A 24207-nucleotide genomic window follows, 5' to 3' on the forward strand; every position below is an offset into this window, starting at 1 on the left:
TTCTCCCAGAGTCACTAAATTGGGCTGATTCTATAAATAAATATATATTTTTCTTCCCACTTTTCCAATAATCCTGCCTTCATTTCTTTTCTAAGTCACCCCTACACCTACTAATACTTCCAGCTGTCTCCTTGTTTCCTCGTCTTTCTCAAATAAGAAATCATACCTGGTTTCTCCCGGTGTTTTCTAGATTTTCTTCCCTTTCATTGGTGGTATAAAAACAAGATTCCTGGTGGCAAATGCTTCAGGTCTTGGTGGAAAAGAGGTACAGAGACTTCTGGATTATTTCTCCTACCATTTACCCCTCTGGGAGTATGGACGAAAATTCTTTTGGGGGTATAAATAATGGGAGTTCTGGCTTCTGTAATCGCTTCTCCTCTAGACTTAGACATTGGCAGGTAGATCCGTAGCATACCCCCCCCCCCCGCCCAGCTAAAACTGAGAAATTTTACTCATGTACAAACAACCATATCTACCTTAAATCATTAATCCCCCCCCAATTTAAAAAAGAAAGAAAAAAGAAATTCTGAAAGTCGTTATTTCTTTATTTATTTTCTTTCTTTTTTCCAGAGTACTGTTCAGCTCTGGGATATGGTGGTGATAGAGGAGGTGGGGGTGGGGTTTGAACCTGGGATTTTGGAGCCTCAGACATGAGAGTCTCTTTGCATAAACATTATGCTATCTACCCCCCCCCCCCCACGACAGTCACACTATTTCTAAAGTAGTGGGAGTCTGGGACATTTTTTAAAGTTCTCTGGCTCTCTCTTTCTTTTTTTCCCTCTCCCTCCTTCTTCCCTTCCTTTTTCATCTCTTCCTTCCTTTTTACTTTCCTTCCTTCTTCCTTCCTTTGCCACCAAGGTTACCCCTGGGGCTCAGTGCTTACATGTCCCATTCATCACTCCCAGGGGCTGTCTTTTTCTTTTTTACTCTCTTTTTTTTTTCCCCTCCAGAAACAGAGATAAATATAAGGGAGGGGATATAGAGAAAGAGAGAAAGAGCAGCACTGCTTCAACACTTGTGAAGCTTCTCCTCTGTAATTGGAGATGAGAAGCTTGACCTGGGACCATTGCCATGGTAATGTGTAGGCTCTACTAGGTATTCCACTGCCTGGCCCCTGGATTTTTCAGCTATTCTATGATTAAGACATCCTATAAAGTTCTGTTACATTTACTTATAATAAAATTAGCCATTCCACTGGGCCCATTTTCTTTAACATAACAAAATGTTTTGAAATCTTGATTTGGTCATTTAAAAATATTTTTAATTTACTTACTAATGAGAGAAAGGATGGGAGAGAACCAAATCATCACTCTGTCATATGCAATTCCATGCATAGAGCTCAGGCTCTCATGCTTTAGAGTCCAATACTTTATCCACTGCACTATCTCTGACCATGACTTGCTCATCTTTTGTTTCATTGGCTTTTATACCTGGCTAATCATTAATATCAACTACAGCAGTTCTTAATCATGAATTTTCCAAGCTATTCCCATATGCATTAAATTTCTGATTTAAAGAGTTACCTCAATGTGTTTATGCTTATTTTTATTGGGTTTAATTTCAGTTTTTTATCTCTTTTATGGGACATTGGTTTAAAAATGTTAAGATAATCACTTTCAAATATTTCTTTCCATCTGCAATTATGCAAACTTCTGAAAGAATAGGAAATACATCAAAAGATATATGAAAACAAATGTATACTGGTCACATATGATTTAGATACCTCTACTTCTTAGATTCTTCATTCACATAATGGGAACAAACTAAGTCCTTATTTTGTAAGGATTTAGAGATTATTAAATAAATTTATATGTGTGTGTGTGTGTGTGTGTGTGTGTGTTTGAGCTTAAGTAGTTCCTTACACATGAAATGTTCTGGACAAATATTTGCTATTGTTTTCTAACATAATCTCTATCATCAACAATTTTTTAAAAAATGAAACAAAAGAAATTAAGTTATGGGGCCAGGCGGTGGTGCACCTTCTTAAGCACTCACACTGCAGTGCACAAGGACCTGGGTTCAAGTCCCTGGTCCCCACCTGTAGGGGGAAAGCTTCACAAGTAGTAAAGCAAGTCTGAAGGTGTCTCTCTCCATCTCTAATTCTCCTTCCCCTCAATTTCTCTCTGTCTCTATCCAAAAATAAATAAATAAATAAATAAAAGAAGTTAAGTTATATGTGCTTTATTTTTAATAATTGAATGCAATCTCAGATAGTACTTATCTAAATACTTGGATTTGATCATTCATTCTATTACTTCACCAGGAATTAACCATTAGAATCACCAGCTTTTTGATATTCATAATTAATCTTTTTCCCTCTTCAAAAAATTAGACCATTTGTCTCTTTCAGCCTTCTGATATCCCTTCGCAAAAATTCCAAGATTACTAAAATTTTCCTGTCTGTAAATGTCTATGCTTCCTGACATGAAGCCTGCCAGAGTCTGAAGTGTAGAGAAGCTTTTGTACCTTTTGTACTTTCTTCTTGGGCTTCAATTTCCCTTTAAGGATATTTATTCTACCTTTTCCAGGAGCAAGTTTATTTTCTTTAATCAAAAAAATGGAAGGACATAGGAATGGAATAGTTATAGATTATTACTGCCATGTTACTGCTTTGCCATGTGTCTCAGCAGTAGCTGTTTCCTTATTGTTTTTGTTTTCAACAAACTTTATGTGCTTACTTATACACACTTTTTGTAGCCTCAGTGTATCTCACACTTTCAAATTACTGTAGTTTTACCCAATATACACTATGTAAAATAGATAGCTGCTTATTTTTACTTTTGACTACTTGAGTTCATTAGGGAGCTCCTAGTGATATTAAACCATTTGGTTTTGTCTTGTTTAAAATGATTATTTTCCCCACTTACCTGGCTCAGGATAATTTTTTATGGTGCATCCATATTTCCATTAGCAAACTGTTCATGCTCTGTAATCTATCTTTCCTTCTGAAGTGGATGATTTTTTTAAGTTAAAAGAAAATTTTCTAAAGTTGAAATCTACTAAACTATGCCCATTATTATTATTATTTCCTATAATAAGGTGCTATCACATCTCTTCTTTTAATTACTACTATTTGCACATAATCAGGCAACTCTGCTACTGATAGTATTTAAATTCAAATATAAAGCTTCTATTATTAATCTTTTGAGACCTTAAGCATGATAATGTCCATAAAGCTAGTCATAAGGTTATAAGATATTCGGCTTCAAAGAGAATGAATCTAATGGATTTGACTAATTCAATTGGCTCAATTCACCAAGCTCTATTGTAAATATTTGATTATTCCAAAATAAACTTACAGATTTCCTTCCTCCCATATTCTTTACAAAAAGGTGTTTTATAAAGTATTTGTGCTTCATGTGTCTTTTTTTTTAAAGTATCTCCAGTCTCACTTTGACATATTCCTCTGGTTTCCGCTCTCCCTTTTAAAACTCCCACACCATTATCTATAGCTCTGACTTTTTTTTTTTCCAGAACGTTATCTGTCCAACACATCAACTCTACCCGATAACTTCACCTATATGTTTCAAAGATACCTGAAATTTTATATAAACCACCATCTTTTTTATTATTGTTTCATTTATTTGTTTATTTGCCACCAAGGTATTGCTGGGGCTCAGTGCCTGCACTATGAATCCACCGCTCCTGGTAGCATTTTTTTTCCTTTTGTTTTTTCCCTATTTTATTTGATAGGACAGAGAGAAATTGAGAGTGGCAGGGGAGATAGGGAAAAAGACAGACACCTGCAGACCTATATCACCACTTATGAAGAGTCCCATCTGCATGCAGGTGGGAGCTGGGGATTGAACCTGGTCTTTGCACTGGTCCTTGCTCATAATATAATGTGTGTTTAACCGGGTGCTCCACCACCTGGCCCCCTGAGTCCACCATCTTTCACCCAAAACTTTTCTTCTTTCTCCTAGACTTACTAGTTCTGTGAATGTTTCTGCTCACCAGCTAATTCTCTAGATTTAAGGAAGTCCCACTTGATCTCTTCCACCATTACTTGCCATACAATACAACCTTCTTAAAATATTACTTTAGTGCTATCATTCTTTTCCCCTGAAAACTTTGTTCTGCTCCCTATCTCAGTACCTAAATGTATTCCAACCCCACTGCGTTACCATTATCTCTTGAAGATCCACCTTACTCCTATTTTTCTTATTTTTTATCTCATTATTTTCCATATGGCAGCTAAAGATTCCATACATGCTGTTCCAAGCAATGTCCCAGTTTTCTACATCCTGAACTTTACTTACACTTTCAGTGTTCTTTCTCCCCACTCTCTAGTCGCCGACTATCAAATATACTCTACTTGGATGCTACTTCAAATGCTCTCCTACAAAAGGAAAAAAGAATTATATTTATAACAACAAAACAAACATCCTCTCCATATCAGTTAGAAGCAACCGTTGCCTAAACTCTCATATTACCTCACTTGTTCCTTGGTAATAACAATTATCACTTTATTTCTTGGGTTATTGTTACTCGAACAAATATTTTCTTTCTGCCAAAGAATGTTAGCTCCTTAGCAAAAGTGCCTACTTCTTAATGAGTTTTTCAAAAGATTTCAAGACTCTTAACATTCTCTGAGTGTAGAATTTGTGCTCAAGTGTCAAAATATAGGACAAATGATAATTGCATAATTTAAGATCAGTTTTTGCCTTGCCAATAGCTTAAGGCACTTCATAATATTAGTTAACTATCAATAATATATATAAATTCACGTTCCAAACTAGTGTGTTTACACTTATCAAATACATGATTTCATTAAATCATAGTTTAATGGTATTAGCCACCATTGAGTATCTTCTAGTTGCACAAGATAAACTTCAAGATAATTAAGGGGTAGGATTTTAAACAAGATAGACCATGTTCAGGGTGGTATAGCCGTGGACAAGAAGTAGAATTTTAGAGAGTTAAAATTTTGGATTTATATCTGCTAAAAATGTTGAGTCAGCAAGTTAAAAATCTAGTCATTGTCAGGGGTTGGGCGATGGCATCCTGGGTTAAGGGCACCTAGTGCACTCAAGGATCCTGGTTTGAGTCCCCTGTTCCCCATCTGTAGGCAGGGGTTGGGGGGCAGGTGTCCACTTCACAAGCAGAGCTGCAGGTGTCTATCTTTCTCTCTCCATCTCTGTCTTCCCCTCCTCTCTCTATTTCTCTCTTTCCTATCCAATAAAATGAAAAGAAAAGAAAAGAAAAGAAAAGAAAAGAAAAGAAAAGAAAAGAAAAGAAAAGAAAAGAAAAGAAAAATGGCCCACAGGAGCTGTGGATTTGTAGTGCTGGCACTGAGCCCCAGCAATAATCCTGGAAGCAACAGAAAAAAAATTAGTCATAAAAAGCCTTTTTAGTTGAACACTGGATAAGTAAATAGCAATATCTGATGTACCAAGTTACAACAGGTCTCAACACTCCAAATTGGGGAAAACTATGGGAAAGCAAATGGCATTTCACATTTATTTTTCCATGAATATTTGAAAAAGGAATTAACTAATTGTGGTAACTTTAGGTCAGTAGTAATAAAGCTAGTTATAAACTTAAGGTTGTCTTGCAGATTTTTTTTCTGCCACAATGAGCTAATAAATTATTGTATTACTTATAGGCTCCAATGAGATTTTGGCAAAAGCAGCTTGCTGTTGATGAATGTCTTATGAGGAAAAAAAAAAGTCCTATAACTTATAGAATCATACTCATAACATTATAAAATTGCCTTCTTAACTATGGAGACTAATAATATGAGGGAGGCATCACATTACCTCTGAGAGACAAAATATTGGTATTCCCTAGCAACCCTTACTAAACGCCTCCTGTTGCCAAAACACTGATGCCCTGTCTCTTCCCACAGTTTTCATTACCTTATTACTAACCTTGAGGTGAAACCAGCGGAACAAGCTATTGACAGGGGTGGAGAAGTAATGCTGGAATTAGCAGTCTATCACATATGCATAAAGTGCTTTTTTTCTAAAGAACTTTCAAGACAGTTCCTTGGAAAGAGCAAGGAACAGGTAAATGTGCTCCCCTCATAAGATATGGCTTCTGTTGCTGGCTGTGCTGGTGCTGCCTCCAGGCCATAGGATTCTTGATGGAGAGGACAATAAGGAAAGATGAGAGAAGTTGGATTAACCTTTCATTCAAGGAAATGGCATCGTGAATGGGCAAAAAAGAGTGTAGAGGCTGAATTCAAATTACCAAAGTTTAAATCCTACCTAATTAGTTGTGAGAGGCTAGATTAATTAGTTCCTAAATTTCCATTTCCTTGTGAAAAGTGAAAATTATTACCATATTGCTTTGTTAGTCTACTAAGTGACACTTTATAATTTTTGTTACCGTGACAACTAAGTGAAATAGTGCCTGTGAAATATTCACCATGATATTTGACTCAATAAATTTAAATATGGGAGTCGGGCTGTAGCTCAGCGGGTTAAGCGCAGGTGGCGCAAAGCACAAGGTCGGCATAAGGATCCCAGTTCGAGCCCCCGGCTCCCCACCTGCAGGGGAGTCGCTTCACAGGCGGTGAAGCAGGTCTGCAGGTGTCTATCTTTCTCTGTCCCTCTCTGTCTTCCCCTCCTCTCTCCATTTCTCTCTGTCTTCTCTGACAACGACAACATCAATAACAATAATAACTACAACAACAATGAAAAACAACAAGGACAACAAAAGAGAAAATAAATAAATAAAATATAAAAAAATTAAATATTACCAATGTTTTCTCAATATAAGTCTATAAATGTAGCAAAAAAGTGATTCACAGCTATTCACAATTTATGTTCCTAAGGGTAGGATGTCTTTTTTTATTCTTCTTTATTTTATTTATTTATGAGAAAGACAGGAGGAGAGAGAAAGAACCAGACATCACTCTGGCACATATGCTGCCAGGGATCGAACTCAGGACCTCATGCTTGAGAGTCTAAGGATAGGATTTTATCCAAAGAAATGAAGTGATTCTCAAGAGTTATGTTTATTATATTGCTAATTTTTCTCAAAAGAGCAAGTTACAAATTTTTAAAAATACTCATGAAGTCATATACTCATACACACAAAGAAAGATATGACATGAAGTTGGAAAGCAATATGTTGCTTTTATTCAACAAATCTACCTGAACTCATACATCAAAAAAGAGTTTTTATCTTCAAAGGATTCACAGCAGGAAGCATGTCAGTAATGCTGCCAACTATTTTTGGAACTTGTCCTTCTAAATTCTGAGGCTACTTCAAATTCTTTTAGATGTCTTGTTCAACAAAATATATCTCCCTTGGAAGCTTTCAGTTTTGGAAGCATATTTAAAACCAACTCTAATAAATAAGATGGACAATAATGTCACTTCTGGCAAAAAATAAGAAAATAAGACTCTCTTTTATAATTTGTAAAATGACTCAATTCTAGACAAGGAAACTCTAAAACTTTTTACAACAATAATCCTAACCTGTATATTACTTTCTACATCATTAGCAGGTTTGGTTCATATACTTTATTAAACAAGCATAGAAAATATATGTCAAAGGGAGTGGAGTGGTAGTGCAGTGGGTTAAGCGCACATGGCGCAAAGCACAAGGACTGGCGTAAGTATCCTCGTTCTAACCCCCACCTCCCCACCTGCAGGGGAGTCGCTTCACAGGCAGTGAAGCAGGTCTGCAGGTGTCTATCTTTCTCTCCCCCTCTCTGTCTTCCCCTCCTCTCTCCATTTCTCTCTGTCCTATCCAACAATGACAATATCAGTAACAACAGCAATAATAACTACAACAATAAAACAACAAGGGCAACAAAAGGGAACAAATAAATATTTTTTAAGAAAAGAAAAAGAAAATATATGTCAAGCACAATTTGGGGAACATTTTCTTATAGTAACTCACTTAATGCTCAGATTTTGTTAGATATATTCTCTTATCACCATTTTAGAGTTGAGCTCATTGAGACAACACAAAGAACTTAAAGATTTTATTCAAAGACACAAAACTAGTAGATAACAGAGCCAGAGACTAAACTCACACTATATAGTGTAGTGATATTTCAGTCACAAAAACAAAAAGTACAGGGCTGATAAAATAACACTTTTGGATAATGTGTTGCTTTGTCAGTGGGCACAACCCAGATTTAAGCTCAGCCTCCACAAAACTGAAGGAAGCTACCGTGCTATGGTCTCTTTCACTTCTACTTCTCTGCTTTCCCATCTCTATGAACGGGAGGTATAGCATAAATGTCATGCTAGAGGCTCCAAAGTCCCAAAGGCAATCCGCCATACCACCATAAGCCAAAGCTGAGCAGTGTCCTCACCACCTCTCTCTTATCTTTCTCCCTCTTTTTCTTTCTCTGCATCTCTCATTAAAATAAAAGAAATAAAAAATATTTTTAAAAAATTAGGTGCAACATCTTGTGCTAATAGTTGTAGGGTATGTGTCAGTGTGTTTTTTATGCAATTTAAACTCTGTGAAACTATTGCTCTGAGTTTTATTAACCTCAGTAAAAACCCTTCTAGTACTAATGGGCATTATCTAATCACCTTTTTGTCTTACCTCATAGCAAATTACATAAAGAGGAAACAGCTCTACTTTCTAGCTTCCGACTATTCTAATGCTATATAGTCTATTTTGCTTTTCATATAAGCAGACTTCTTACCCAGAAGTTTCCTCAGTTTTGAGTTAGGAATAGCCTCTCTCCTTATGTTTCCTCATGCCTATTTCAAATCTCCCTTCTTCAAAGTCACTTTTTCCACTGCTTCACTCAGTAGCTCAAACTTGCTAGTCTAGTGGGGATGATAGAAGAGAGAAGTAGGGAAGGAAAAATCTTTAAAATATTTCTTAAGTTCTCTCTGGAAAAAAGCACATTATATTTCTTTCCATTAGCTAAATGCTTTGACTGTCTCATTTTGCTCTTAGTTTTGAAATATGAGTTTCCAAAGCAGCAGTGCCAAATGCATACCACTGACCATCGAATAATGACAACTGCTTCAGAAAGAATATCTAAGCAACTGAAAAAAAATAGACTATTCTCAATTTTTCTTAATTTCAGGATAAAAGAAGATTACAGGAAGAAATCTCACAGAAGCGTCTGAAAATAGAGGAAGATAAACTTAAGCACCAGCATTTAAAGGTAATTTGTTATTTTTATTTCATCTCAATGACTTCATAGTTAGATATTCTAGTGGCATTCAGACTTCAGCAATAAAGCAGTAAAAGAACTAAAGTAAAAAAAAAAAATCCAACGTAATCTACTAACACTCTAATGACGATTGGAGAAGCCAAAAAAAGCAAATTATATTCACATATAAGTTCAATACTTTGGGGCATATAAGAAAGTTGAGAATATGGGTTTATTGTGTTTACCCTTTATTTTTAAATTTCTTCATTCTTTTGGGTAGCCATGAGAATTGAGCCTTGATCATTTGGCCCTGAGCAGTCTTACTTAACATCCCTATGGAATAGATCCAGTTAGGAACTCCCTTTTGAAATCAATGAAAGGCCAGCCTTTCCCCAGGGGTTTCAGCACAAACACTGTCTGACTTGGTCAAGGATGCTTATATTTAAAAGCTCAACGCAATGAATCCAATGTTGTCGAATCTGCTTTGGGTTTTATTACATTTTGTTTCGACAGCCCATGAGATCATAACCAGAAATAAACCTCCATTTTTAAAATCAGACTTTAGATCTTTCATGGGTGTGGTCATTTTGTAATTAAAGCATATTGAGTTTCAGCATTTTATTACATAGCTTAGTCACAGGATGCAACCAAATGACAAACAGGAGCTCCTTGTGAACAGGCCCAAGCAGGAAACTACTTATCTAGCAGAGTTACTATCCATAGATTGAATATATCCCTCAGTGAAACAATGTCTCCCATTCCTGGGGTCTACAGACTTAAAGTAAATTGCTAAAGCCAACTGACATCATCTTTCTGATGTACCAACTGACTACTCCTGAAAAGAAATACAATTCAATAATTCAATCAGTCTCACTTCTCTGAATTATATTTGCTTCTTTGCTCCTATACAAGTGAACATTTCTGATATTTGATAGATAATGTCAAGCATATTTAGTCTGCAAGCTTTATATAGAATTTTCACGGGTAGTAGAAATAGCCAAGTAATACAGGGAAATACAGGGGGTGGGCGGGGGGGGGGCATCAATGAAATAAAAAAAAATCACCAAGTTTGTTCAGTACAACTCAAGTGAAGTCAAAGTCAAATCTACTACAATTTTTAAAATGGGCTATTCTGGACCCATCTTTCTCAGGTGGAACATAGAGTATGTTGTCCAGCCTCCCTTTGGAGGATGGAACATTCTCTACCATTGTTGATCCACATTGGGGGCAAGGTCTATTGTGTTGTTCCTGATAGAGATGACCAGTAACAGTAGAGAGAGGGATCTATTCGAGGTCTAAGCTCATCATGTCTGTTTGGGAATCTCAGAACTCCCTGACTAGGGCCCCAGCTGATAGGGTGGCTTGATAGTGACTAAAGAGTCATCATTGAAGTATGCCAGTCTCTTACCCTTATTCAGTTTTTGAATCCTTACTTTGATAAGGTTAGCTTTGGAATGAGTGAGGGAAATATAATAGGACATAAGTGAAGGTATCTAAGTCTAAGTAGACACTATATAATTATGAAGTTTATGGTGTCTTTTTAGGTCTTTCTACTTGCTTGTTGCATATACAGACTTAACTGCAGACTATTGTGGGGATAGGATATGGAGTTCTGGTGGTGGGAATTGTGTGGAGTTGTACCCTACTTATCTTATGGTTTTTGTCAGTGTTTCCTTTTTATAAATAATTTTTTTAAAAAATAATATAAATAGGCTATTTCTAACTCCATAATCAGTGTCTTCCCTCTAGGAGTCTCTCTCTCTCTCCCCCCCCCTCTCTATCTCTCTCTCTCTCTCTCTCTCTCTCTCTCTCACACACACACACACACACACACACACACTTTGTGTTTCACCATTTTGCTGTTTCATGGTAAACTGAGAGCTCTCTTGTGTTAAGTATTTGCTATGCTATCCTTGCAGAATGGTTAGCCATAAAATAGCTCACAGTAGAAGAAAGGGTTTAAATGTCTCCTCAGCTCATTCTGAGAAATGAATTTCACATAGGAAAATTCTGGCTTTCTGAAAGGACTGTTTCTCTCTCTCTCTCTCTCTCTCTCTCATATTATTTTTTATTGAGAGGGATAACAGTTTACAGTGTGTTCATTGACACATGGGTGCAGTTTCATTATGCACCAGGATCCTCCAAGTTCTCTTTCATTCCTCCCTCCCCCACCTTCCCCAGAGTTTTTGCTTTGATGTAATACTCCTTGTCCAGTCTACATTTTACTTTGTTCCCTCCTCCCCATCCCCTTATAGTCCTGCTTTTAAGTGAGATCATACAGTATTTAGAAAAGACTATTTTTGTATTTAATTTCTTATTTATAAAAAGGAAACATTGACAAAACTATAGGATAAGAGGGGTACAACTCCACACAGTTCCCACCACCAGAACTCTGTATCCCATCCCTTCCCCCAATAGCTTTCCTTTTCTTTAAACCTCTGGGAGTATGGACCCAAGGTCATTGTGGGGTGCAGAAGGTGGAAGGTCTGGCTTCTGTAATTGCTTCTCTGCTGAAGAAGATCTATACTCCCAGCCTGTCTCTCTCTTTCCCTAGTAGGGTGTGTCTCTGGGGAAGTGGAGCTCCAGGACACATTGGTGGTGTCGTCTGTCCAGGGAAGTCTGGTTGGCATCGTGCTAGCATCTGGAACCTGGTGGTTGAAAAATGAGTTAACATACAAAGCCAAACAAATTGTTGAACAATCATGAACCTAAAGGCTGGAATAGTGCAGATGAAGAGTTGGAGGGTCCTCCATTTTGTAGATAGCTAGTAGGCATATTTTTGTTATATTCCAAAGAGCCTGTGCCTATACTAGGTTTTTGTTTTTTGGGATTTTTTTTTTCTTTTTCTTTTTTCCCTTGAGCCTGAATTCTGATATGCAGGTGGATCCAACTTATTGTCTGGGGAGATGATGTCATGGCTGGAAAAGGACCAGAAAGCTGGATCAGGGAAGAGAGTAGCTCCCTAATATGGGAAAGGGATATAAATACTGTTGACTATAAACCCCATCAATTTGATTTGGTCTGGGGCCCATATTCAGCTTAGGAGCCTATGTGATCTCTGCATCCCTGTAGATCTGAGCTCACATTCTGTGGTCAATAGTAGGAACATTCCAAGCTGCCCCAATTTCAGGACCCATCTTCCTCAGGTGTAGCATAGAGTATGTTGTCCATCCTCCCTTCAGAGGATGGACCATTCTCTACCGTTGTTGATCCAAGTTGAGGGCAAGGTCTTACGGGGGGCCCACAAAGGGGTTGTTCCTGATAGAGATGACCGGTAACAATGGAGAGAGGGATTTATTTGAGGTCCTGAAATTCCCAAACAGAAAATACTATTTTTAAAAAAATTTATTTATTTATTCTCTTTTGTTGCCCTTGTTGTTTTATTGTTGTAGTTATTAATGTTGTAGTTGTTGGATAAGACAGAGAGAGAAATGGAGACAGGAGGGGAAGACAGAAAGGGGGAGAGAAAGATAGACACCTGCAGACCTGCTTCACTGCTTGTGAAGCAACTCCCCTGCAGCTGGGGAGCTGGGGGCTCGAACCGGGCGCCACCTGCACTTAACCCAATGCACTACCGCCTGACTCCCAGAAAAGACTATTTTTAAAATGTCACCATATTTGAATAGTTGACAGAAGTTATTCAATAAAAAATAATTCGTAATCTTTCCTATAGATTTGCTTTCTGGAACCTAAGAGACCTCTAATTTACTCCAGTCAAAACATTTATCACACTTCAGATGAAGTATACAATTGCACAGAGTTGTATGTACAAAGATCCCTGAGAGAGAGGTGCCAAAGTCCTACCCATGCTGCCTTGTAACCGTGCTCACTGGCATAGGGCTGCTTCTTTTGAGAGATAGTTCCTTTTTTCTCTTCACAAGATGTTCCACCTTCCTAAACTGTGTGCTGACTCATAGAGGAGGAGGTGGGGAAAGGTATCTTCCTAATTGTGGTTTAATATTACCAGCATTGACTTGAGAGAGGTTTAAACTTCCTACCTGTTATTCTGTGAAACACTGAAGATTAAAAAATGATAAAAATAAGTAAATAGCCCGGTTCGAACCCCGGCTCCCCACCTGCAGGGGAGTTGCTTCACAGGCGGTGAAGCAGGTCTGCAGGTGTCTATCTTTCTCTCCTCCTCTCTGTCTTCCCCTCCCTCTCTCCATTTCTCTCTGTCCTATCCAACAACAACAACAATAATAACTACAACAATAAAACAACAAGGGCAACAAAAGGGAAAAAATAAATAAAATAAAAAAAAATAAAAAAAAAAAACTTTAAAAAAAAAAAAAAAAAAAAATAAGTAAATAGTAGTGATTATATATTGTATTGTATTGTATTGTATTGTATTGTATTGTATTGTATTGTATTGTAATTTAACATGTGTGCTCAACCAGGTGTGCCACCACCTTCACCCCTGTATTTGATTTTAAATATAATACAAGCAGATTTTTCTTTAATCTTGGTGGTCACATAAATTACTATTAAAGGTATTACATAGTTCAGAGTCTTAACAAATAAGTAGAATTTATATATTGTACATTTAAAAGCATGGGGATATATATATTTGTCACCAGTGTTATTGCTGGGGGTTGGTGCCAGCACTCTGAATCCACTGTTCCTGGCAAAAAAAATTTACTTCTTTTTTTTCCTTTCTATTTTATTGGATGGGACAGAGAAATTGAAAGAGGAGGAAAAGACAGGAAGATAGAAGGGTAGAAAGATAAATACCTGCATACATTTTTCACCACTGGTGAAGCATGCCCCTGCAGGTGGGGAGCAGGGGCTCAAACCCAGGCCCTTGCACATGCAGTGTGTGTTCAACTATGTGCACCACCCTCAGCTCCAATATTTTTAAGCACTTATTATATGCAGGTGTTTATGAACACTAGAAATATAAAACAAAGTTTGATCTGTGCCCTTAATGTAGTAACTGACACAAACTCATGAAGCAATTTAGACTTTTGATGAACATTATACTCAAAGTATAAACTCCAAAGAAAGATAATATTCTTCCAAGTTTTGTAGAAAAGGCTTGGTTATAACAAATAGCAAGTAGTCATAATTCCAAAACAGGATTCAAAAATGTGCAGAGGTCTGTTAAAATTGACTCCAAATCATATTTGCCAAATTGAGAAAACTCTACTGGTCTCTAGTAATCAGTGTTTTCTTCTTTACCCTTTTGGCCCATTCCAATGGCTGTCTTCACCACTTATACTTTCTCAAGGAAAAAAAAAAAAACTATTACGTTTCAAGGACTCATTTTAAAGAAGACAAAAGTAAACATCCGAAAAATATTCTATCTGTATCTTCAGATAGTAGTACTTGTCGGCATTATGGCAGGGTGATCTCCAGCAGGAAGGCAACCGACTGGCTCTCTCTCGCTTGCTCAAAGGACAAAACGAAGTAATGACACTGGGGAGGAATGATGTGCTCTCAAATATCCTTTATTGGCAGGTGGACATGAGTTTAAATAGAAAACCAAACAAAGAACATATTTCAAACATGTCAGAAATTACAGGTTTCTTAAAGGTCAGCTTGCCCCTATGGTAGGGGGCTGGTATGACAGGAATTGATAAGATACAAGACAGTTCTTCTCCATGACGCAAGCAACTTAATTATCCAAAGGTATTTGAGAGAAGCATAGGGATTAAACCAGTAGGGTGAGACAGAGAGAAGATGGATATCAAAAGGCCATATAGTTTGGAATTTCTCTTGTCTGGTGTCTGAGGTGTATGATGGAATATGTGATAAGGTGTGTTCTCCTCTGTAATCAGAAGGTGAGGTGAACTTTGAGTAAGTGAATCTTAAAGTAGGCGGGCATGTGGCCTGCAGTTAATGGAAAGGGGTATTGAGGTTTCTGTGGGCTTGAGAGTCAAGAAGGGAAGAACTTAGTCTGAGAGACGGTTCTCCCCTTTGCTCACCTCGGTTGAGAGAGACTAACAAGAGGGTATCTTCTCAGACCTCCATCCAAGGAAGGGGGGAGTTCTCCCTAAGCTCTATCAAGCTTACACATAGCCCCACAAGTGCTGAGATTTGTAAATAGTTATAGTAACTCTGATATTCCCTAGCTCCAGAAACTGGCAATCACTGATAATGTTCTTAAGAGACTTTCCAGGAACATTATGGGCATTCTAACATTCAAACTTTTCTGCTATTCGAACACTATAGATCCTATTTCTTGACATGAACACTATCTGATAACAATTAGAAACATGAACCTCTGTGGTCCAGGAGGTAGCGCAGTGGATAAAGCATTGGACTCTCAAGCATGAGGTCCTGAGTTTGGTCCCTGGCAGCACTTGGACCAGAGTGATGTCTGGTTCTTTCTCTCTCTCTCCTCCTGTCTTTCTCATAAATAAATAAAATCTAAAAAAAAAAGTAAAAAGAAAAAAGAAACTTCACTTCTTTTCTGAAAGTTCACTTAATTTATGGTTTGAAAACTAACTTTGCCTCAATTTTACTATATGTTAACTGGTGTAAAGAATGCAAAAGTGTTTTGTGAGACCTTTTCTTAAAACACTAGCCAAAAAAAAATCTATCTGATTTTCAGCTCTATTATTTGATTAATATGGGTTTTGATTTGGAATATCTTTGTTAAGAAACAGATTTTATTTTATTTATTTTCTTGATTTTTTAATTTTATTTATTTATTTATTTATTTATTTATTTATTGGATAAAGACAGCCAGAAGTCAAGAGAGAAGGAGGTAGATAGGGAGAGAGGCAGAGAGACACCTGCAGCACTGCTTCAACACTTGTGAAGCTTCCCTCACTACACGTGAGGACTAAGGACTTGAACCCAGGTCCTTGCACATTGTAAGGCGTGCTCAACCAGATGCACCACCATCCAACCCTATGAAACAGATTTTACTATATTCATTAGCCTCATAGACTATAGCACAACTCCAAACTATGACAAAAAGAAAAATAACTGTGTGTTGGTTTTTATAACATATTATATATATATAATTATAATTGCACAGACCATTTGCATATTTTATATCTAGATGAAGATAGGTTTCTGCCAGAGATGAATAATAATATATAAATTATAAACAAAGTTTTACAAAGCTTAATTTAAATTTACTTATTTATTTGTTTATTTATTTAATTATTTTTGTCATCACTGGGGCTTCACCACTCCAAGCTAACTTTTCTATAAAGAAAAAGGGAAAGAGGGAAAGATACCACAGGTCTGAAGTTCTCTTTAGTGCAGTGGGTCCCAGGCTTAAATCTGAGTCATGCATGTGGCAAAGCAGGCACACTATCCAGACAGACTACTGTTATGGCACAGTAATTCTTTCATTTTTTTTAAGCAAACTGAAAATCATTCTCTGCCTTCTGCAAGTCTGCATCATAAGTCAATTCCATCTGAGTGTGTCTTCTAGAGTTATATGAGCATAATTACCTCAAACTATACTCATAAGTACTTTGTAAGGACTGTAATTTACTTTGGTGGTTGTCATTTATCTGCTATGATTAGCTAGCATCATATTCCATCATATAAAAATAAACTGAGTTGAATTCTTAAAATACTGATATTCTCAGATTTTCTTGGCAACTTTAGCCTCAGGAGCTAAAATCTTGACCTTTGTCAATAATATCTACTGCATCTATAGAAAGACACTTTTAGGGGCCAGGTGTTGGCTCACCTGGTTGAGCCCACATGTTACAATATACAAGGACCAAGGTTCAAATCTCTGGTCCCCACCTGCAAAGGGAAAGTGTCACGAGTGGTGAAGTGGTATTGCAGGTGTCTCTCTGTTTCTCTCCCTCTCTACCTTCCTCTCGATTTCTGGCTGTCTCTATCCAATAAATAAATAAATAAATATAATAAAACATTTTTTTTAAAAAAGGAAGATTTTTTTTACAAACAGCATAACAGTAATATAAGGTTAAGGCAGTATGTGTGTTCTACTTTGCATGTCACCACCTGACCCCTCAATATTTCTTATAAGGCAGTTTTGGTGATAGTGAATTCCCTCAGCTTTTCCACTCCAATTTATATGCAGTCAATTTCCAATGAATAATTTTAAATACATAATTTACAAAGGCATATACTCACAGCATTTTCTTAGAAAGAAAAAAAGAGTATTGGGAGTTGTATTGTTATGTGGAAATGTTATGATTGTACAAACTATTGTATTTTACTTTTGACTGTAAACTATTAATCCCCCAATAAAGAAATAAAAGAAAAAAGAACCTCAAACTCTTTGACAGTGCATTTCCTGTTTTTAACAAAAAGCTTCAGTTAAGCTTCCTTACTTTTGTGAAAGACCTTAATTAGCAACTGCATTCACTACCTGAAAGGAACCAGAAGATGGAGATGCAAAAGACTTCAATGCCTGAGGCTCTGAGGTCTCAGGTTCAATTTCCACCACCACTATAAGCCAGAACTGAGCAGTGTTCTAGTCTCTCTCTCTCTCTCTCTCTCTCTCTCTCTCTCTTGTGTGTGTGTGTGTGTGTGTGTGTGTGTGTGTGTGTGTGTGTGTGTGTGTCACAGTCATAAAAAATTAAATAAATAATGTTTGCGTTAAAAAAAAAGAAGAGAAAAAAATCAAAAAAATGTTTGAAATCAGTTGTTTCTTTATTTTGTAGCAGCCATTCCAAAGGCTTTGGGCATCTGAAACAGCTAGAGTGTACTGCCAAATTCCTTTCTTGATAATTGTTTTACATATGCTGTGTCATTTTTGCTTAATAAATGTTCATTTTATTTTAGATCTTTTTTTTTTTGTAATGTGGGTGAGTTACTTAGGGGCTTGAGAACATTAACTTTTTGCTATGTAAATTAATGATGATTGGGGACTGGGTAGTGACACACCTGGTTGAGAAAACACTTTACAAACTGCAAGAAACTGGCTGGGTTCAAGCCTTCAGTCCCCACGTGGTGAAGCAGGTCTGCAGGTGTCTTTCTCTCCCCTTCTCTGTCTTCCCCTCCTCTCTCAATTTCTCTCTGTCCTATCCAACAATAATGACAGCAATAACAACAATAATAATAACAACAATGATAAACAGCAAGGGCAACAAAAGGGAAAAAATGGCCTCCAGGAGCAGTGGATTCGTAGTGCAGGCACCAAGCCCCAGAAATAACCCTGAAGACAAAAGAATAAATTTAAAAAATATATATCTATAACTAGAGAGGATCTCAGGATTAAGAAGGTAAATGAAATAGTCCATGTGGATCAAACAGTCTAAAGCAAACATTAAATTGGTTTACAATACAATAGCAAGCTCTTGTTTTGCCCACCATCCCAGTTAATCCCACAAGATATTTGTTTGAAGCAGTCTCTGAATGCTTTCACTGAGATAAATATCAAAATGACTTTAAAAAGAAGTGTACCTTGAGGGTCAGGACAGGGGTATGGGGAGGTCGGGATGATGAGTGCATAGAGTAGGACAGAGATATCCACAGAGAAGAGACATAACTAGACCTTGAAGGATAAGTTCAATTTTAGATACATAAGAACTGGCTTTGGGTGGAGCACATCAAAAGTGCAAAGAAGTAAAATACCAACTCATTCAGACAACTTTCAGAAAATTATATCTCATTAATATATCCACTCCTAAAGGCAGGAAGATACACAATAGGAAGTGTGCCTTGCCATGCACAGTCTGAGTTCAGGGCCCCAGAACCACATGAGAGTACCACAGCCCTAGGTGAAGCTGCAGGGCTGTGTTGTCTCTCTATTGCTATCTCCCTCTAGATATACATTTATATGCATAGATATATGACATTAAAAAGGGATGGAAAAGACCAGTCATGCATGTGTGAAAGGCTCCATAATTGCAAAAATAATATGCACTGAAATTAAGATATGTAAGCAGAAAGGGATTTTGGAAATTGACACAACAATATGTCTTTACGTTTCCTGATATAGAAAAAGGCCTTGAGGGAAAAATGGCTTCTGGATGGAATCAGCAGTGGAAAAGAGCAGGAAGAGATGAAGAAGCAAAATCTACAAGACCAGCACCAGATTCAGGTTCTAGAACAAAGTATTCACAGGTATGACCTTCAAAGATACTTCACAACTAGCTTTATTTCCATCGTATTCCATATTGTCTGTGTAATTCTAATTTTTCAGAGACAGAGATATTCCATTTAGAATTCTAATCAAGACTAAGAAAACATGCCAAAAATTAAAATTTTACTGTGTTACCTATGCATAGCAATGTAAATCTTTTTTTTAATATTTTTAATTATTTTGGATAGAGAGAAAAATTGAGAGGGAAAGGGGAAATAGAGAGGAAAAGAGAGAAAGAGAAAGAGAGAGAGAGACCTATGGTACTGTTTTATTGCTTGTGAAGCTTTTCCTCTGCAGGTGGGCATTGGGGGGCTTGAACCTGGGTCCTTGTACACTGTAATGTGTGTGCCCAACCAGGTGCACCATCACCCAGTCCCATGAAACTTATTTTTTAAAATCATATATTTTTTGGGTCTGAGCAATGGCACACTTGATTGAGCACACACAATACCATGCAGAAGGAGCCGGGTTTGAGCCCCCTATTCCGTATCTGCAGAGGAGATGCTTCACCAGTGATGAAGCTGGTCTGCAGGTGTTTATCTTTCTCACTCTGTCTCCCCCTCCTCTCTCAATTCTTTTCTTGATCAAATAAAGTAGAAAAATTTTTTTAAAAGGGAAATATTGCCACAGGAAGCAGTGAATTCATACTGCTGGCACCGAAACCAGTGATATCCCTGGTGGCAATTAAAAATAATAATTATATATATATATATATATATATATATATATATATGACTTACCCAAAATCTCTCTGATATTACTTTCTCATCTACAAAATGATACAAACAAAATTTATCTTTCAGAGTTGTTGAACAGAAAAAAAAACATATATGTAGGTGCCAGTATATATATATATATATGTAGGTGCCAATATATATATATATATATATATATATATATATATATATATGTGTGTGTGTGTGTGTGTGTGTGTGTGTGTGTGTGTGTGTGTGTGTGTGTATGTAGGTGCCAGTATATACTAGCACCTACTTACCATGTGACAGGTAATCAAAATACAGCCTCAGGGCTGGACAGATAATTTATCGGGTAGGATACCATGGAACCAGGGAATGCACCAGTGTTGTGGGGTATCTCTCTCTCAGTGGAAAAGTAGCACAAGAGTCAATGATCATTCATGTTTTCAGACCCAACTTCACAAGAGAGAGAAAGAACGGAAGAAGGTAGGGAGGGAGGGAGAGAAGGAAGGAAAGGAAGGAAGGGAGGGAGGGAGGGAGGGAGGAAGGGAGGAAGGAAGGAAAGAATCCCCAATCCTCACTCTCTCCTTTAGAAAGGTAGCAGTCCGCAGTCCTCAGGATCTGTTTACACTGTCCCTCCACCACACCTCTTCCAGAGCCTCCCCAATCACAGCCCTGACATTTTAGAAGAGAAGACACTTTAAGAATACCTAACTAACATGTTCTGTTTTCTACTTCCCTGATAATTCAGTCACAGATGCTGACCTCACTTCTCCCTGTCCTCCCATACCTACCCATCATCACACATACTCAGCACAGGGTCACTGGCTTTTGGTATAACAAGTAAAGCTTTTAATCCTCTTGACTTGAAGGGGTGGACATGAACAAACTGGAAAGCCTGATTCAAAACAAGATTGTGAGTGTCATCACAAAGAACAGGGCAGATGGAAGAGATATGGAGAACATTAGAATTGGAGGCTGGGTGGTGGCCCATCTGGTTAGCCACACATAGTATTAAGTGCAAGGACCCACTCAACTATCCAGGTTCCAGCCTCCTCTCCCCACCTTCAGTGGGAAGCTTCATAAGCCATGAAGCAGGTCTTCAGGTATCTCTCTCTGTGTGTCTCTCTCCCTCTCTATCTCCCCCTCCGTCAATTTCTCTCTGTCCTTTCCAATAAAATGGAAAAAAAAAATGGCCACCAGAAGCAGTAGACTTGTAGTGCCAACACCGAGACCCAACAATAACCCTGGAGATAAAACAAAAAGAGAGAGAGAGAGAAAATGTTAGACTTATGTTCTGGCTTTCACTTAGATAAAAGATGAAACAAAGTTTACACGTCCTAGTTTCTCAGCCAACTATCTAGATAACACACATTAAGGATTTTTATTTATAGTGTGGGCTGTAGGAAAGACTTAGAAGATAAAAATATCTGGGGGTCGGGCGGTGGTGCAGTGGGTTAAGCGCATATGGCTTAAAGCGCAGGGACCAGCGTAAGGATCCCAGTTCGAGCGCCCGGCTCCTCACCTGCAGGGGAGTCGCTTCACAGGCGGTGAAGCAGGTCTGCAGGTGTCTATCTTTCTCTCCCCTTCTCTGTCTTCCCCTCCTCTCTCCATTTCTCTCTGTCCCATCCAACAACGAATTGGCGTCAACAAGGGCAATAATAATAACCACAACGAAGCTACAACAAGGACAACAAAAGGGGGGGAAAAATGGCCTCCAGGAGTGGTGGATTCATGGTGCAGGCACCGAGCCCAGCAATAACCCTGGAGGAGGAAAAAAAAAAAAAAAGAAGATAAAAATATCCAGTTACTATGCTAAGACCAAGTTTTATCCATACTCACCACACCATAAAAACAGATATCATTAGGATAAAATCAGCAACAAAGTAGAAAGTTCCCTTCTAAACACTAAGCAGAACTTGGACTGGAGTTGGTGTATTGCACCAAAGGATAGACACTGTGGTCAGGGGAGGGTTCAGGTCCTGGATCATGATGGCAGAGGAGGGCCTAGTGGAGATTGACTTGTTATGTGGAAAACTGGGAAATGTTATGCATTTTGTTATGGAAATGTGATGTGTTTTGCTGTCAACAGTAAACCATTAATGCCCCAATAAAGAAATTTTTAAAAAGGTCCCTTCTTCCAAACCATCTCCAGTTTTTTTACTTATTTGCTTACACATGTAAATTTAATAGCTAAAATCATTGGCCATTCATTTAGATGGGTTTTTGTTTGTTTTGTTTTGTTTTGTTTTTTGTTTTTACCATAGCACTGTTCAGCTCTGGTTTATGGTGGTGTGAGGGATTGAAACTGAGACTTCTTTTTTTAAAAAGATTTTTAAAATCATTTTTTTGGGAGTGCAAAGGTTTACAGTAAAGCTATTGACACAAGGGTACAATTTCTTACCTTCCTCTGATAGGTATCTACAAGATAGTCTTACTCCTGACAAACTCCTTTACCACCTTCCACATAGGGACACTGAAGTCTGCCATTCCTGTGTTTAACCCACTGAGGCATTTCCTAGGCATCTTCACAATACTAATTATAAGTTAGGACATGCTGTATAAGAAAAAATTTGAAGTGAATTCATAGCTATCATACATTCATTGTAAGAAATGCAAACATGGATACATTCCATTTTATAGATTAGTGATCTAGAACTCAAAAAGGAAGGTGGGAGTTGTTTTTTTTAACCTGGGACTACTTTTTTTTTTATTTAAGAAAGGATTAATTAACAAAAACATAAGGTAGGAGGGGTTCAACTCCACACAATTCCCACCACCCAATCTCCATAACCCACCCCCTTCCCTGATAGCTTTCCCATTCTCTATCCCTCTGGGAGCATGGACCCTGGGTCATTGAGGGTTGCAGAAGGTAGAAGGTCTGGCTTCTGTAATTTCTTCCCCGCTGAACATGGGCGTTGACTGGTCGGTCCATGCTCCCAGTCTGCCTCTCTCTTTCCCTAGTAGGGTGTGTCTCTGGGGAAGCTGAGCTCTAGGACATATTGGTGGGGTCTTCAATCCAGGGAAGCCTGGCCAGCATCCTGGTGGCATCTGGAACCTGGTGATTGAAAAGAGAGTTAACATACGAAGCCAAACAAATTGTTGAGCAATCATGGACCAAAAGCTTGGAATAGTGGAGAGAAAGTGTTAGGGGGGTTATCACTGCAAACTCTAGTGTACTTCTGCTTTCAGGTATATATTTTGCAGTAGTTTATGGATACGTGTGAACATAAGCTCTCTCTCACAGAAACTGGTGTATATCTAGGTTATGGGACTTTGTTAGAAAGTGAACCACCTGAGATGAAATTAGAGTGTACTATAAAAGGAAAGGTCTCACCCGAGTAATGAAGCTGAAGGGTTGTCATTCCACTCGTGAAGTCTCTTGACACAGTCTGAGGTGAGGCATGTTGAGGTGGCAATCGTTGCGTTGGTTAGGTTGTGATCGGTGGATGCAATATTATTTGGTATGGATTGGGAGACGCATACGGGAAAGTGGGCCCTATCCAAGGGTTCCAGGACTGGGGGAAGTAGGGGCTCTATAGTAGAGATGTGAGGTTCCTGCTGCCTTAGGGTTCAAAAAGACAATCGATAGTTAATGTTATCATCACATTATTTGGTAATTGGGTAACTTTGAAAAGTCCTTTTGTTATGGTTTGCTGTACAGTACCCAGTATCTTGTATATAGCTATGCTATTGGATGCTTCTAATCTACTTGGTCTAGGCTTTTGAGAGAGCCCGCATATCAAATACACAGCCTATATATTAAAAAGATTCAGTTTGTGTTTTGAAAAACTTTGAGACATACAATTGATTTTCTCCCTCTCATATTAATCAACTACTGATTTATATGTCTACATTTTGCTAGGAGTGTACATAAACACCATTCCCACCACCAAAAGACTGTGACCCATCCCTCCCACCCACACCCACCCCCGACTGGCCCAAGAAGCTGCATGTCTACCCCTCACCACAGGGTTTTTACTTTGGTGCCCTACTTACAATTTGATCAGGTCCTGCTTTTAGTTTCCCTTTCAGATCTTCTTACTCAACTTCTGTTGATGAGTGGGATCATCCCATACTCATCTTTATCTTTCTGACTTAGTTCACTTAACATAATTCCTTCTACCTCTGTCCAAGATACTTCTCTGTCAGAGAAGGTGGGTTCATTGTTCTTGATAGCTGCATAGTATTCCATTGTGTATATATACCACAGCTTTCTCAGCCACTCATCTGTTCTTGGGCACCTGGGCTGCTTCCAGGTTTTAGCTATTATGAATTGTGCTGCTATGAACATAGGAGTACACACCTCTTTTTGGTTGGGTGTTATGGAGTCCTTGGGGTATAACCCCAGGAGAGGAATTACTGGATCATATGGAAGGTCCATGTCTAGCCTTCTGAGAGTTTTCCAG

General features: G+C 38.0%; 1 protein-coding gene across 2 annotated transcripts in view; it reads left to right on the plus strand.

Moving 5' to 3' along the window:
• The window catches only part of PALMD (palmdelphin), a 70621-nt gene that overhangs the window by 11376 nt on the left and 35038 nt on the right, over positions 1-24207 (plus strand). For both annotated transcript variants that reach the window (XM_016190600.2, XM_007528579.3), the window contains exons 2-3: positions 9011-9091; positions 18960-19084. In XM_016190600.2, coding sequence (XP_016046086.1) covers positions 9011-9091; positions 18960-19084 — 206 coding nt within the window. The remainder of the gene's footprint in view (positions 1-9010; positions 9092-18959; positions 19085-24207) is intronic.

The sequence above is a fragment of the Erinaceus europaeus genome, chromosome 11 (genome assembly GCF_950295315.1).
Source record: "Erinaceus europaeus chromosome 11, mEriEur2.1, whole genome shotgun sequence".
Taxonomy (NCBI): Eukaryota; Metazoa; Chordata; class Mammalia; order Eulipotyphla; family Erinaceidae; genus Erinaceus; species Erinaceus europaeus.